This window comes from Saimiri boliviensis, chromosome 4, assembly GCF_048565385.1.
Source record: "Saimiri boliviensis isolate mSaiBol1 chromosome 4, mSaiBol1.pri, whole genome shotgun sequence".
Lineage (NCBI taxonomy): Eukaryota > Metazoa > Chordata > Mammalia > Primates > Cebidae > Saimiri > Saimiri boliviensis.
In genome coordinates, this window is record NC_133452.1 from 104,044,208 (window position 1) to 104,061,945 (window position 17,738).

Genomic DNA, 17,738 nt, shown 5'->3' on the forward strand with positions numbered 1-17,738 from the left:
CATTATTTTTTCAGTGATTTTCTATTCAAGTAAACTTCTTTCATCCTCCAAACAAAACTATAGTCTGTCTCAATAGCAATATCAAGGGAGGAAAAGAGTTACTCAAAATCTTGACTATAATTGTAAGGAAGGAGAGTGATTATAAGATGCTGTGGGGAAGAAGAATTATGACAAGGGAGATGGTGTGGGCAAGAAGACATAGAAATAGAAAAGGTCTGGCACACAACGAGGGGCTGGGCAGTGATATCTGAGGCCATTTCTGCCTGAGTATAATAGTGTGTGTCTTTGGAAAAGGCCATTAAACAGAGCTCCCTCTATCATGAGCCATGAGGCTCTAACAAGAGTACTGATTTTATTTCAGCAGAGATGCCAATCCCATGCTCTCTATGGCCAACAATGTCAATTGGGGAAATTGTGGGGCCAGGAAAGGCACTCACTGCTCCTTATCTCCATGAAAAGCCTCGCCAGCCACCCAGACACTTGGGGGCCAATACTTACCCTTACCTGCAACATCCAATCTGCCACCGATCCCTGTCCACTCGACCTCATAAATGCTTCTGATGCCCCTGCCTCTCTTTCATCATCCCTGTCCTTTAGCCTGGCCTGCTGCCAAGGCCTCCTAACTGGTCATGCTGTTTTAGTGTCCTCTGCCAATCCCTTCTGCCCATGTCAATCAACCTGTCTTCCCAGTCTCTCACTCTCCAGATCCTAACTAGACCTGGCTTTTGTACTTCCTAAAATGTTCCTCTCCACCACAAAGGCCTGGAAAGCTATTCAAGCCACTGATTCTCTCTGCTTGCAGTATTCCTTCTAGCCACATCTTGACCTTTACTCCCCTTTTGGGACTTTTCTAGTTTTTACTGGAAGTTGGGTTTTTGGTATGTGCTTTCTCAGTAATATAGACGTGTACTTTTGTAATCGATTATTCTTTTTTTTTTTTTTGAAATGGAGTTTCGCTTTTGTTGACCAGGTTGAAGTGCAATGGTGTGATCTCGGCTCACTGCAACCTCCACCTCCCGGATACAAGCGATTCTCCTGCCCCAGCCTCCAGAGAAGCTGGAATTACAAATATGTGCCACCACGCCCGGCTAATTTTGTATTTTTAGTAGAGATGAGGCTCTCCATATTGGTCAGTATGGTCTCAAATTCCCGACCTCAGGTGATCTGCCTGCCTTAGCCTCCCAAAGGGCTCTCTTCCCTGTCAGTCTGTACATACTCTGAGGTCAGAGGCTGCATTTGCCCGTGTATGCTTTGCTCTGTAATATGAAATAAAACAAGAACTTATAGGATAAAGATTAAATGAGTTAATCCAGGCAGAGAACTTAGAATAGTACCTGATGTATATAGGGGCTATGTAAGCTGTGGCTATAATAATACTAATTAGCACTATGCCTAGAATAAATGATGTACTCTATAAACCTTCATGGAATGAAAGAGGAATGAATAAATGAATGAACAAATTAATGAATTCAGCAATTCGAATGGCCACTTTTTTTTTTTTCAACCAGCAAAGATGTATAGAAAACTACCACAGGGAGGAATTATCGATCTTCATTAATAATTCCACTGCCATCATGATAAGTGGTAAATAGCATTTTTGGTTTCCTGGGATTTTGAGTTTGTTCTACTGTGTTGCTGAAAAAAATATTCAAAGCAAGGAGATACGGAATTAAGAGATAAAGAACTATAATGCCACAATATATATTTCCATGCTTCTCAATCTTGCCTTAACTAAAATACTTAATGCTTCTTAATGAGCACCACACTGCTTAATTTTCCCAGCCTGAATCCTTCAGAAAACCACAAGTGTCAGGTATACCATTCCGCACATCTTTATACAAAAAATTTCAACTTCGGTTGCCAAAAAGGGAAGGGCTTTACCCATTTGTTCCAGCACATTCCATAGGTCTGATTCCTCAGTGTCTTTAAGGGAAAGGCATCAGCCACCTGTGTGCACATCATGCTCTGCTGGCCTAACAGAAACATACATGAATGAACTTGGACTCCCAGCACAGTCTGTAGCAGCAGGACTGCCACACCATTCAAAAGCTGGGAACAGGAAAGGTGGCTCTGAGTTGGCCCAACCCCACCAAATGTTATTATCTGACAAAGTTTTCTTAATTTATTGCCATTTAACACTGTGGTAATATTTTAAAATAGTTTTCCTGCAGGTAGCTCATTTGGATTTAGAAAGAAACACCGCAGCATCGTCACATCAGCAATATCTGATCTTATTCTTTCCCTCCCATATCAGAGAGAGGTTTTTGTTCTATTTCTCTAAAGTTAACTTTTTTACTCTTACCCTGAACCCATCTATTATACCACTGAATTCTGTGAAAATTCATACTTGGGAATGCAGACAGCAAACCACCTGGTTGTGTATGCACCTATACAACAACCTTGCATGACCTTCACATGTACCCCAGAACCTAAAGTAAAAAAAAAAAATCATACTTGGTTCCTTTCAGTTCAGTTGTCAGTTTGGGAAACTGGTATTTAAGAGAACTGATAGTTATGAAACATAATTCTAACAAAGAAATTGTTTGAGCCTTCATCCTGATACATCTAAAACTAAAGGGTGCTACACTGAAATCCATTACAGACAATGAGAAATATTGAAAATTTAGGCAACTGACCTGTTTTCTTGTGGAGCAAACTGGATCTGTACCCCAAAGTGCTGAAGTCCTGGGCCTGTGAGGGAGCTGAGGATAGCAGCATTCTTTGGCCTTCTTCTGGGTTTCCCGGGGGGAAGGGTGGGCTCTGGGAGTGTCTGAATTCATGTCTACCCTTGGCAGGCAAGTAGAGAGCCTCCTGAACTTTCTTCTTTTCTTTTTTTAGCATGTTGACCAGGATATCTGAAAGTTGACTTAAGGATTTAATAACTGATGCTAGCTTATAGTAATCAAAACACGAATGTCCCAAGTGTCATTAATGTGCCTAACATTTGCTATTTATCATGTGGCAAAGACTGACTGAAGGAAGGCTTCAACTTCCTGAAGCCCTGTATATAGCTATGGACAATTTAGGAGGCTTTCTTTCAATATAGCATCATTATATGAAAAATTAGCAAACCCAAGGGCTTTAAAATGTTCTGAGTTTAAAGCAGGTACATCTTAACAATGTTATGGAAGTGCTTATAAAAAGTCAAATGAAGGCTAAATAGCAGCAGACAGTAGACCATGTATACAACTTCCCAGATAAAAGGTGAATTTACTTACATAGCCTATGTATACGTATCAGCCTCCTGGTCGAGCCTGCTTCTGCCTGCTCAGGAGGCAGCAGAAGAGCAGAGAGGGAGAATGGTGAAAGTCACCCAGCTGGCAGATCAGCCATCTTCCTCCTGGTGGGCAGTGAGGTGACAAAGGTGCAGTGAGAGCACTCCAAGCTCAACACATGCGTATGTAGAGTACCTTCAGATGAGGGCTTTTTCAGCCACTAATTTTTGTACTCAAATGGAACTGAAAAGAAGTGAATTATTTGCACAGACATGTCATTTTAAAATGCACCTTTTGGGGGCCATTGAGATATGCCAAGACCATTGATGATAAAGGATAAAAGCACTCCCCTCTACCCTGCTTTGCCGTTCATTCTGGGCTCAAGATGCCTAGAATTCTAAGAGATTTTTGTCCAATCTGCTAAAAGGAATGACTAGAATCCCTATTGAGAATCTCAGAACTCTAATTGCGTATATGGTAAGATGAATTCAATGCCTTTGCATCCCTAGAGAAGGTTAATTAAAATGGGAGTCTAAATGTGCGATGGTGTGGCACAGAACACTGCTACTTAGAAAGGGGGAGAGGTACCCAGATTATATTCATTCTTGAGCAAGCAGCATGGAAGTCATTTGACCTTCACCTTCCTCCTCAGCTTTAACTCCCATTTGGTGATTTCTGGGAGCATAATCAGTTTTTCTCTCTCTGATGTGGCTTCCGTTCCTTGCCCCAAAACAACATGTACTTACCAAAAATGTTCACAGCTTCTTAGTATTTAAGCATGAACACGACAGAGAAGATGAGGGCGGCTCTGGCCCAACGCGCTGCTCCTCTTTGTATGGAACTGATTACCAATGTCATCATACACTTCCACTGGTTCACACACTGCAATGGCAATATCCGTTTGCTCACTCAGTCAGTGATACTTGCCGAAGCTTCCGCTGTAGATGCTAGGCCCTGTTCTAGGCATGGGTATAGAGCAATGACAAGGCAGACTAGTCTCTTGCTCTCATGAAGCAGATGTCTTACTGGGGAAAGAGATCGCACACATGCATGCATGCACACGCACACACACACACACACACAAAAAAAAAAAAAAAAAAAAAAAAAAAAAAACGCCAGAGTGCCAGATATCTAATTTGAAGAAGCTCAAGGGTGACTGGGTGGCTGCTCTGCATTGGGTGCCACAAAAGGCCTAAGAGTGATCTTCAAGCTGAGATCTGACCCGTAAGAAGAACCAGCCAGAGCATCTACGCAGAGGAAATGGTGAAATCCCTAAAAAGAAACAGGCCTAGCAGTGGCTCATAATACTGCAATCCTGTGATCCCACATCATACAACACACAGGACAGCTCCCACAATGAAGGATTATCCAGCCGCAAATGTCGATAGAGCCAAGGCTGAGGAACTTCGTGTTAGAAGAACGACAAGAAGGCAACTGTGACTGAAGCAGAGCACACATGGGATGAGGCGTGAGAAATGATGTTGGGGGTGGGCAGGGCAAGATCCCCCAGGGCCTTGTAAACCGGAGCAAGGAGTTTGGTTTCATTCTAAGTATCACGGGAAGCCCCTTGAAGATTTTCATCAGAATAATGATGCGTTCTGACGTATCTGTCATAAAGATCACAATATGAATCTATCTTCTGTGCTGCCTTCCTTCTTCTCACCTTTCCCCTGCCTTCTTGTCCTCCCTACTCCCATTTATGGGAGTGGCCTTGCTGCCAAGCACTTAGCTCGGTAATGAATCCCCCTGTCATATATTTTCTGAAGGGTGTGTGAACGTCATTCAAACTGAGGATGTCACTGACAGGACATCATTTTCAGTCCCTTTCCAAGAAGATCTGATGTTGTTCACAATCATTTGGGTGCATGACTGTCTTTTGTTAAACTCAATTATAATTGCTTTTTTATTTCCTAGAAGCTAGATCTTTCCCATTTGTTGTGTCACAGTCTTAGCCTTCTGGGTTCTACAAAGAAAGACATGAAAATATCCTCCCATCCGACTCTGTGTAACTGTGAAACCAGGAGTCTTTCTTGGTTGTTGATCTTTGATAAGCACAGCTCTGAGATGATTAAATCTTAGCTGCTATTCTTCTTTCTTCTGAGCTTACTCATTGTCGTCATAGTCATAATTCCAATTACATCACACTCGGTAATGCTCAAAGCATTTATGGGCTTTTCTTTTTTTCTTTTTCTTTTTTTTTTTTAGATGGAGTCTCGCTCTGTCACCATGCTGGAGGGCAGCGGCATGATCTCAGCTCACTGCAACCTCCACCTCCCAGGCTCAAGCGATTCTCCTGACTCAGTCTCCTGAGTAGCTGGGACTACAGGTGTGTGCCACTGCTCCCAGCTAATTTTTATATTTTTAATAGAGACGGGGTTTCACCATGTTGGCCAGGATGGTCTTGATCTCTTGACCTGCCTTGGTCTCCCAAAGTGCTGAGATTACAGGCGTGAGCCATGTACCATGCCCAGCCACTTATGGGCTTTTCTCAGCAGGTCTTATGCTCCTGCTCCTGAAGAATAAAAAGCAACTTCATTGAGTAGGCATACAGCTAATAAATGAAGGGCTAGGATTTCAATTGAGGTATGAATTGAAGTGCAATATTCTTTCCACTCTGACTCCCCATCATTTTGAATAAGCATCTCAGATAGAGGGAGCGCTGCTTGAATTGCTGACAGTCAGTAAAGAATCTAGGGTAACCCCACATGAACAGTGATGCCTGGAGTCACCAGAGTGAAGGAGGAGAGGTGATGGATATCTCCCTTTCACTCTCTTTTTAAAATAAACATATAGGAACAAGCTTGGACTGTTCTTTGTCTGTCATATCTCGTTTCATCCCTCCTATATGTGCAGACATTCATAAGCCCAGACGGGGATTAAGAAGTTGGTAGGAGCAATTAAAGGAGAAGATCCTAGACTAGGATCAAGGCCAGGAAAAGAAGCAGAGCTCAGACGGGCTGGGGCCAGGATTGAGGTCCAGGAGGAGACCATGCTTGGAGATGGATGGTGTAAAAGGAAGGAAAGGGAATGCAAGGGTGACAACACCGTGGGCAGCACTGACGGATGAAGGCTTGCGTCAGGGTGGGGGTAATTCTCAGCTGAACCCACCGTTCCTGGCCAGATAACAAGGGAGCTAAAACTCACTTGAATCTGACACACAGGGTCTGCTAATACTCAAGTAAAATCAGAGACCGAAGTTAATCGGGCAGCACGCCTACCTCACATTTGGTTTGTTTTTACCTCTTTATTATTGAGTTCCTTGGTGTAGACTAGTTTCACGCATTTTGCATAAACAGCTGAGGCGAAAGTGTCTCTTAGTAATTTTTTTAAATGAACAAAAATATCTGTTTGTAAAGAATGAACCAAAAGGATTTCTTGTGCATGTTTAAATTCTGCAAAAGCAATGAAAATGTCAAAATCTTTTTACAAGAAGCTTGAAAGATAAAATAAGAAACAATACTGAATAATGATCTGGGAGGCCTGAGGGCCAACCAGCCTGACAGGGGCTCCTTAGAAGTAACCATTTAGTCTACAACTAGAGGCAGCACATGCTCCCATGGGCTACTACCACTTTCAGCACCCAAAATACACTGCCTCCTGGAGCCAGTAAGCATTCTCTCTTATTTGGTACTGATCAGTTTAGCTAAAAAAAAAAAAAAAAAAAAAAAGAATTCTATCTTGAACACTCATCTATCCTCACTTCCGAATTTGGGAACATTTGTAACTGGAACTCACAGCAGTAGATCTGGCTTTTAAATAAGAAGTTAAATTTAAATCAATCTCTGATCTTCATAAGCTAAATACCATTTGTCGTTTTTCAGCCATCATTTGAGTTTCACCCACGCACCAGCCACAAATTCTGGGCCATGGTGAGGCTGTGGTCAGCCTGGTGTCCGGTCAGCTCGCTAAAGATAACCAGCTAACTTACTGGCTCAGGGCTAAAACAAAAAGAACAAACAGAGGAGCCAAACAATATATTTTTAAAAATTAATGTTAAAAGATAATGTAAAAAAGCTCATACATTAAAATAAAGTAAAATGTTCCTTGCAAGAGTAACTATGTCAGGCTAAAAACAAACACTTTTTTTTTTCTTTTATAGAAACATTTTTTCACTAGTTGCAGGACTTTGCTGAAGGGACATTTGACTTCTCAATGGAAAGAAGCAATGTGAATTGGAAGCTGGGTGGGGAGCTCAGCCATGCGGCTCGGGAAAGACTGTTGTTTACCCCTTTCAAACCAGGAGAGAGGAAGTTTCTTCATCATTTTAGAAAGGATACTGATTTCATTATCTCTCTGCTTTAGAATATCTTGTAGCTTTCTATATTCTTCTTCTTTTAATGGTTCCTGACAGTCTTGGTCTTTGCTTTCAGAGGAGACTGTACTGTTTCCAAGGATCTTCTTGTCATTCAATAGTTTCTATAAGATGAAGTAAGAGCTTAGCATCCATATCTCTAGTCCAGATTTCTTTGTTTCTTTGACTGTTTTTCCTTTAACCATTCCCTGCACACATCAGGCATGTGTGACCTGCCTGATGGCAAGTGCAATGTCTTAGTGATGAAGTTGCTTTTTTGGCTTGGAATGTTTTCTCCCTTCTACCTGCCTTCTTTTCCCTCTTCCTTCCCCATCCCCCTCAAGCCCCTCTTATCTTCTCTCTCCTTCCCTAACTTGGGAAATTCCTACTCAACATTATCTCCTCTTGGACTCCTTTCCTTTTCTCTACATATCATTCCACTTAATTCACACTTTAATTCTAGTACTTATCATGTATTGTGATTATTCTTTACCACATCTGTCTTCTCCATGAGTTGCTTATTAAACTCTGCCTTATTTATATCTGGTCCTTAGTAACTCACAACAAATGTTTATTATATTAATGAAGTATGCAAAAATGCAAGCCAGCTAGAAGTAAAAGTGATGATATTCCCAGCCCCTCATCATGAAAATTAAAACCTATGGCAGAGAAAAACTGAAATATCATATGGATATATCAAACTGTTGAAAAAATGCAGAATGCAATGCTCTTGATATAGCTCGAAAAAATATATATATATATATATATAGTTGCACTTTAGGTTCTGGGTTACATGTGCAGATCATGCAGGACTGTTGCACAGGTACATACACGGCAAGGTGGTTTGCTGCCTCCATCCCCCTGTCCCTATAGTTGGCATTTCTCCCCACGTTACACTCTCCAACCTCCTTACCCCACACCATCCCTCCCCTGTTCCCCCCAACAGACCCCAGTGTGTGATGCTCCCCTCAGGGAGGAAAATATATTTTTTAAAATATGGAACTACTCTGTGCAGAAGGTAGAGGTTCCTGGCAAAAGAATTAGAAGTCCATGGCCTGAGTTTATTTATTGGCAAGTAAGATATACTCTCTGAAGAAACTCAGTGATAATCAGACTATTGGTTCAAAGACCGTACCATTTTCTGGGCATACAATGCTGGATCCTAACCTTCTAAGAATTGGTCAACTAGAAAACTTTTTTTGCAGCTTGAACATGGCTGAAAATGGCTTCATTGGGGAAACATTTAAGTTTACCTTTAAATGATGAAAACAGTGATGAATTTTACGCATATCAGCGCCAACCTCTAATCTACTCTCTGGATCCTGGTCTTCCAGAAAGGATGTTATTAGTTTTTCCAGCCTAAAAACACATAATGTATGAGAAGCAACTGTGAACTAGATGCTTTAGAAATTCTAATGGCATTACCTGGTTGGTTAACATTTAAAGTACAGGATATTGTTCCACCTCTTTATAGAAGTACATATTAGACTATAAAATTTAAGGGAAAAGAAACACTGACAAAGTGAAATCTGTAATGAAGCAATTATTTGACTAATTTCCAGTGAATTTTCATATGAAGCTTTCATTATAGGAATCATCTGATTTCTACATTCAATCCATTTTAGCCACTCTGAATTTCTATGCCCCTGTGCCTGGCTGCTGCATTTGCTAGAAAAAGTAACAAGAATATTTTTTAAATTAACTTCACTAAAAATTCATGCTACTCTGCCTCAGCTGGCACTTCAGTGATGCCCCACTATCTTTTTAATCATTCCAGGTGATCTTCCATTCTTCACAGTGCCTATTCCAAATCTTTCTACAGCCCCCAAACCTACCACTACTCTTTCACACTCTGTCAGTAAAGTCACTTCTCACCAGATGGAGAAAGTCAAATTGACTCCTTTGTTTCCTCCTCCTTTGCCTCACTGCTCAGGCCCTCTTCCTGCTTCTGTAGATTCTGGATGATAGTCTTCCTCTATCTAAGGCCAGTCTCTCCCCTGGGCTCTCTCTCTGCTTCTTCCAGGGCATATCTAGTTAATTACCTCTTTTCCCTTAATCATCTCTTCATCTCCTCTCTATACTGAAGAATATACAAAGAGGAAAGAATCTCTCTGCTTACAATCATTTTGTTTTTCCTATCCTAAAACAAAACAAAATAGAAAACAAAACACCTCCCTTTGGAGGGACCAATCACTCTATTCTAAAGCCCTAGTTTGGCTGGGTGCAGTGGCTCACGCTTGTAATCCCAGCACTTTGGGAGGCTGAGGTGGGCAGATCATGTAAGGTCAGGAGTTCAAGACCAGCCTGGCCAACATGGTGAAACCCCATCTCTACTAAAAACACAAAAACTAGCTAGGCAAGGTGGCACATGCTTGTAATCCCATCTACTAAGGAGGCTGAGGCAGGAGAATCCCTTGAGACCAGAAGGCAGAGGTTGCAGTGAGCTGAGATCACACCACTGCAGTCCAACCTGAGCAAAAGAATGAGATCCTGTCTCAAAAAAAAAAAAAAAAGTTCTAGTTTATTCATAGCACTGTGTACCCGTGTAGCATTCTAGTACTTCATCCCAGAGGGAAATTATTGGTTCTCATTTGTCTTTGTGCTTCCCGTACCCCTAACATTAGGTTCTCAATACAAATATGTTCACTAATTACTGGATTCATTGCCATGGAAATGGTTGTCCTCTATGTTAAAATGGAACTCTTAAAAAGGAAGGTATAAGGATGAAAATCAGTATCTATGATGTTAGGTATCATAATACAGAGGCAGCATACCTTCCTAGGACTATTATGAAAATATTTGCATACTTTCGGCATCTTTTAAAGTTGTATGTATATACATGATTCCCTTTTGCTATTATTATCAGGCCACTCAGATAAGATGTAATGACTTCTATCATACAGCCTTGGATTTCATTTTTACCTCTTGTAATCTGTAACATGTATCAGCTATGTATTTGCAAGTTGAGACAATTTATACTGTAATTTTAAAGGAGTTTCTTCAGGAGAAGAGATACTTGTCATTTGCACTATTTGCTGATTGACTTTGTGTTTCCTTCTGGTATAGAGCTTCAAACCACCAGATATACAGAGAGATTTATTCCTGATACATTTTTTAAAAAATTATGTAAAGTATTATGAAAATACATGTTTATGAACAAAATTCCAAACAATGCAGATGTGAATAAATTAAAAGTGAAAATGCCTCCCACTCCCTTGCCACCATCCCCTCCAATTAAAAAAAAAAATTTCGATACCTTCGGTAATCCACTGTTAACAGTTGAAATATATTATTCTTATTCTTAATGAAGCAGATACCTATACCTATATATTCATTTATACATTTTGGTTTTACGTTTTTACAAAAATGAGATCACACCCTGAATAAGGTTTTGCACCATTATATTTCTAAAGAAATTATGAAAGATGAGCTTCCCCATCAGTGCATATCCAGTAGAGGTATTTCATTTCTAATGGCTGTATAAGATTCCATACTATGGATGTACTATTTCTCTCTTGATGGACACTGAAGTGACACAGTCATACAGTTGCTACTTTCGTCTGTAACCCATGAGGAGGCCTTGATCTACAATGCTGACTTAATGAGGCTTAAAAAATAGTAATGTTTCTCTACTTGTATTTTCCCTGAATACATGGAAGAAATTTTGAAACTTTGAAAATCACCATGGGTTCTAGAATAGATACTCAATTTCTAGAGCAGGCGTCCCCAAACTTTTTACACAGGGGGCCAGTTCACTGTCCCTCAGACCGTTGGAGGGCCGCCACATACTGTGCTCCTCTCACTGACCACCAGTGAAAGAGGTGCCCCTTCCTGAAGTGTGGCGGGGGGCCAGATAAATGGCCTCAGGGGGCTGCATGCGGCCCGCGGGCCATAGTTTGGGACACCTGCTCTAGAGTGAAAGCACTCTGTTATATCCAGTGTCCATAAAATTTCTAGCAGACAATATTGAGTTGGAAGTAATGGTTAATCAATTCTTCCTTCCTGCTTTTTCTTTAGAAAACAACTTCTGTGTAGTTTAATCGCAAGAATATATTCTAGGAAACATTTTCTGAAGGAAGGCTGAAGCGGACTCCTGGGTCGGAAGAAAACCTCGTAAGATACCAGCCTGCTGATGAGCTGGACTGCTCGCAGATTGCTCACGCGCCCTGGGCTTTGGCTATTCCTCCAAGGTTCCTGTCCCACACAGTAACAGTGTAGGATACAAGGAGGACCAGCAACATGATCCAAAGGAATGGGCAAGAACTTCTGCCTACGTAAAAGAACGGATGGCTTTACTCTTTCTGGGGCTTCATTACTCTAGTACATGATTAAGAATGAAGATCAGCATTTTGATGTGCAATTTTGCTTTCCGCACTTGAGAACACAGAGATAAGAAACATGCCTGGTCTTTCCTTCATACATTTGATTTATCGTTGGATTTATTTTCTTATCAAGCAAGGACTTGGTCTAATAATTAAAACGCAGAAAAATCCTTAATTCAGATTTTTTCGTTGTACTCCTCTAGTAGTTGAGAGTGAACAAATGACCCCCAATTCCCCACATTTTCCTGTCTCCTAAAATAGTTTCCAAGTTTATACCTCGTCCCTGCTCCCACTGAGGGGTCTTATAGCTGCCAGAACTCTGCTGAACAGTGGAAAACTGTTTACAGAAAAGGCTCGCTAAGGAGGTCAAGTGAGTACAATAAAGTCTATTTTTTAGGACAAACCCAAGTCAATAAGAACTTTCCTTATTCTCTACTTACACTAAGAAAAGAAGGAAGAAAAAAGAATGCTAGGGGAAAGAGAAAATACATGTACACCATTCACTAACAAGAAATATCATAATAATTTAAGTGTGTGGGAACACACAACCTCGCTGATGGTAGGTGATGGTTTGATGTTTGGTGACTATACAGATCTCAGCCAAATTGACTGCTAGTGAAACACCTCTGACAGCCTGCATCCTGGTTCAGCAACTCCCTCATATTAGAAATTGTGATACCTGGCCCCATAATTAGAACTGATCGTATTTCCTAATAGATGCTTTACCCTCTTGAGACCACTGTACTCCCCTCTCTGCTCCTTACATTCCTTGCCAAAAAAAAAAAAAAGTTCTCTCTGTAGCCATATTTCCATAAAAATTCAGGTTTAATAGCATGAATAGAAAGATAAAGCAAGCTTCTCATCATTAATGACAGTCAACATTGAGCAGGCACTAAATGCTGGACACTTCTGTGCTATTTGCATACATCATTTCCTTAATTCTTACAACAACCCTGTGAAATAAGTACTATTATTATCCCCATATCATAGGTGAGGAAACTGAAGCACAGAGATCCTACATATCTTGTCCAAGGTCACACAGCAAGCAAACAGGTAAAATCCAAGTTTTGAAGCACAATGCTTATCATATAATAACAAAGTTACTCGGTGTATTTGAATCCCGTATTGGGTGATGTGTTTCTAAAAGGGAGAACCCACACCTGCAAGCATTCCTTGAGGAGGCAAATAGGTAGATGAAGAAGCAGGAAATAACTGAAAAGCAGGTGCTTAGATCTTAGCAAGGCCATAGCCTACCATGCCTTGTAACAGCAAAAAAAGTTGGGAAGGAATCAGAATGTGCCATATTTGAAGATTAGTTAAGTTAATTATGGCATAGCTGTGTACACAGTTAAGCAGCAATGTAAGCGATGGCGAAGTGGTGTATTTATTGACATGAAAAACACTCATACTATATATGCATGGGTTAATGATGAATTCCTCTGCAGGGCTTCTGCAACTACTCCGTAACACACATAAGAAGACTAAAGAGACGAAAAGGAAGGAAAGGTTGGAGGGAAGGGAGAGAAGGAGGGAGGGGAATAGATCAGCAGTCCTGAAACTTTTGACCAGCTAGTTATCTTTGGCTCAAGAACATTTGTCTTCTCCTGGTGAAAAAAGAAACCAGTGACCCAAGCTAACCTCACTCTTCTTCAATATTTTTATGATTATGTTATGTTTAACTGTTTTAAAAAATAAGTTCATCATTTATACATTGAGTATGATTAAGATGTTCTCATTATTCTCAAATTATCTTTGTAAAAAAATTATGAACATGTTCCTGTCAGCAGTAGGTTCTAGTAGTGGGCTAGAAACCATATCTTGATGGTACTGGTTGTAGGAAAGTTGGGAGAAAAGAAGAGTGGGATATTGGAAGCAAGAGCAAACCTAACCCAGGGCATGGAAATACAGGCTGTTTCCAAATAACTGGGACAGCAATGGGAGGTGTGCCCCAGGAGTGGGACAGGAGCCTGGTGCTGTAACTAGGGGCAAAAATAACACAAGCATGCAGCAGCACAGTATTATTCCAGAAAATTTACTAGAAACAAGGCTTGGGGGATGCGATGCAATGGGAATGCATCCTCTGATATCAAGCTGGAAATAGTGAGGGGGAGGAAAAATACCCCAGTTGGTGAATCCGGGATTCCTGGTGGTAGATCCATGGAAATTGGTATTCCAGAGCTGACAGTTCTCAGCTCAACTGTCTTCTCACTGGTTTTGGGAGAGGATTTGACAGCTCATTCCAGAGAGCTAGAAAGGAGTTCTGGCTACAAACCTAGCTTGTATTAATTATGCCAAATAAATGTCAAAGTTTGCTTCACTGCTACCAATCATTTTACCACTGAAGATGGCTCCATTGAGGGTGAGTTGTCTCTGACAGGGATAGACATGGGGATATGGACAAACCAAAGCTACATATTACCTGAGCAAAGATTGGGAAAAGAATAGGGGATAGTGATAAAGATATAAAAGGACTTCACTCTTTTCTATGGCTGAATAATACTCCACTGTGTACATACACCCCATTTTCTTTGTCCATTCATCTGTTGATGTACACTTAGGTTGATTTCATATCTTGGCCGTTGTGAATAGTGCTACAATAAACATGGGAGTGCAGATACCTCTTCCATGTGCTAATTTCCTTTCTTTTGGATATATACCCAGCAGTGGGATCGCTGGATTGTATGGAAGTTCTAGTTTTAGTTTTCTGAAGTATCTCCATACTGAAATCCTGTCATTTGCAACAACATATGTAGAAATGGAGGATATTAATACTAAGTGAAATAAGCCAGGCACAGAAAGACAAATATCACATGGTGTCACTCACACGTGGGAGCTAAAAAAAAAAATTAACTCATGCAGATAAAGAATAGAATAATGATTTTCAGAGGCTGGGAAGGGCAGTGAGGAGGGAGGGGATACGGAGGGGATGCGTTAAAGGGGACAAAAATATAGTTAGAAGGAATAAGATCCAGTATTCAGTAGCAGAATGGGGTGACTATAGTTAACAATGACTTATTACATATAATCAATTATATAGGAATGTTCCTAACACAAATAAGTAATAAAAGCTCAAGTCAATGGCTATCCCAATTCCTCTGATTCGATTATTACACATTATATGTTTGTGTCAAAATACCACATATACCCCATAAATATGTATAACCAATATGTATATATAATAATTTGAAATTTAAAAAAACTTTTGAAAGTATAAAAGGAAACTTGGCAAGTATTAACTTAAAGGAATATGATAACTGAATAGGAAGAATAAGAGACTAGCTACACAATTTAAAAAATTGATTGTGGTACCATAAGAAATAGGGCAGAATGATTAGTGTGAATGATCTTCATTCATCAACCCTCTGTGGGTTAAAATCTCATTTGTAAAATGTGTAAAATAATACCATCTTTACACTGTAAGCTTTATGAAATCAGATAATGCAAGGAACAAAGAGAGGATATTGCCTGGCCTATTAAGGCTTTGCTATTCAACTGGACCAACTTTATAGGCATCAGCTGAGACTTTTGAAACTACAGACGTTTAGGCTCCATCTCAGACCTCTTGAATCAGAATTTGCATTTAACAACATTCCCAGTTGATTTGCATACATACTAATGTTAAGGAGCATTGCAAGGAGGCAACTGGTTATTGAATGCACAGGAATACATAAACATCTTTTCAGTTTGGAAAACCAAACAAATACGTAACTGGAAATGTTCATAAAGGAAGAACTAACATCCCTTGATAGTCAACTATGTTCTGAGCACTGTGCTAGTGACTTCACACGTGTTTTCTTATTTAAGTGGAAAAAAGAGCCCTTTAGGGACTATCATAATGTGGTTCTCTTTATACCTGCCTTGTCTCAGTTATTTTATTATTACTTTCACTCAATATCTAATAAAAAATGTCAGGCACTTTCACATACATTTTGTTATTCATCTGTACCATAAGCCTATAAATTATTATCACTCTTTCATAGATGGGAATAGCAAAGCGAAGAGAAGTTCAGTAACTTGTATACTGTCACTAAGGTAGGACATTGAAACACTGAGATTTGAAAAAAATTCTTTTGAATCAGGAACCCCCACTCTTTCCATTCTACAAAGACTCTCAGTTCAGAAAAGTGCTTTCCACATGCTATAACTTCAGACATATTATATTTGTATTTTCAATTCAGAATCTTCCTGTGAACTTTTAACCAGGAAAGATGCAAACAACATAGTTAATGACAATATCAAATAAACATAAAGAAATCATCAAATAAATAAATAAATGGTCTGCCATATATTTTTTTAAAAAGTGTTCTTAACAGGCTGAAATGGTAGGGGGCAAAGGATGGGCTTCTTTTTGGGATGTGACCCTTTAAAACATACAGTATTGGCCAGGTGTGGTGGCTCACACCTGTAATTCCAGCACTTTGGGAGGCTGAGGCAGGTGGATCACCCAAGGTCAGGAGTTCTAGGCTGGCCTGGCCAACATGGCAAAACCCTGTCTCTACTAAAAATGAAAAAGTTAAGCTGGGCATGGTGGTGGGCACCTGTAATCCCAGCTACTTGGGAGGCTGAGGTAGAGAGAGTCACTTGAACCCAGGAGGTAGAGGGTGCAGTGAGCTGAGATCATGCCACTATACTCCAGCCTGGGCAAAAGTGTGAGACTCTTCTCAAACAAACAAACAACAAAAACAAAAAAACATACAGTATTGAGATAGCAGGTAATGCACAAAAGGAAAGTTCAGATAACAATAAATTCACACTTATGATTGACTACTTAACTACATAATCCACACAGGACATGAAAAGCTGAAGGCTGAGACTGTGCCAATAGGACTACAACGACCAAAGGAAACTATACAAAAATTTTTCAGGGTCATTAGTTTCATGTTTGTTTTTTGTTAGATTCTGCTGAAAGAATCAATCCCAATTGACTTAAAAGTAGTCACTTCAAGAGTTTTTCCTTTTACACTTTCTCAGTCTGTGACAGGCATTATATACATTATATGCTCCCCCAGCCCTAACCAGTAAGTGAAAGACATGGACCTTTACATGCAAGGAATTGAGTTCAATGTCAGCAACTCTGTTGGAATGAGCTCTTTTTTAATAACAGTAGAGGGGCAGAAAGTTCATGGTTTTGGTGATGCAGAGGAAATTCCTATAAAGTTTTTCTTCAAGATTGATCTTAATAATGCATACATAGTTCCTTCACCTCCACAAAAGCACAGTCACGTAGTACCTCAAATGCAGAAATGCACAATTTCTTGATACTTTTAGTGATTTGAAATAGCAAATGGGAAAAATCAAAATGAAAATCCAGACTGGTTTGCCTTTTTAATGGTGAAGATATGGCCTATTTATAGGTGCATGTACACATTCATGGCCATGTACTTCTGTTTATAGCATTTCAAAAACTATTCTGAAATAATTTTTAAATAAACTAAGACAACTTTAAAGACACTAAAGCATATTTTACGAGGTCCTTTAAAATGCCATGTTAAAGGGTTTCGAAAAGTTATACAATTAATTTTTTTTTTGTCAATCCAGATTTTCACATATCTAATTTACTTAAAGGCATATATATCTTATGACCAAACGTTTTAACTTCTGTAGGTATGGAAGGGCTCAGGAGTCTAGAACAAATGTAAATGAGAGACGAAAATAACTGGCCTGGCTGAGGAGAAGCAGAGGCTGGGCCACAGGCACTGCTGCCCCTGGGGAACCTTAAGTGGGGTACGAGAAGCATTTGAGACTCTCACCACCAAGCTCCCACCACTTCTGTAGGAGGCCAAGGACAGCGTACTTGACCTCAAGCTGGCAGCTGACACCCTATCTGTGTGCCAGAAACCGCAGGTTTACAGCATTACCAATGTATTGGAAAGCACAGGGCTAACGGAGAAAAAATCCAAGAACAGCACC

At 40.1% G+C, this 17,738-nt stretch overlaps 1 protein-coding gene across 10 annotated transcripts in view; it reads right to left on the reverse strand.

Annotated features, from left to right (window-relative positions):
* KIF6 (kinesin family member 6) overlaps nt 1-17,738 on the reverse strand; it is a 381,890-nt gene that overhangs the window by 201,425 nt on the left and 162,727 nt on the right. For 7 of the 10 annotated variants that reach the window (XR_012517286.1, XM_003923246.3, XM_074397999.1 and 4 more), the window contains 3 exons: nt 8,760-8,865; nt 7,493-7,631; nt 2,637-2,855 (listed from right to left, as the gene is read on the reverse strand). The exons of 1 other annotated variant lie outside the window; for it this stretch is intronic. Coding sequence is in view for 6 of the 9 variants with exons in the window: in XM_003923246.3 (XP_003923295.2) it covers nt 2,637-2,855; nt 7,493-7,631; nt 8,760-8,865 (464 nt within the window). In the remaining 3 variants the exon portion in view is untranslated. Of the gene's footprint in view, nt 1-1,881; nt 1,969-2,636; nt 2,856-7,492; nt 7,632-8,759; nt 8,866-17,738 lie in introns of those variants that run through there. 2 more of the 10 variants (XM_074398004.1, XM_074398006.1) reach the window with 2 other exon arrangements.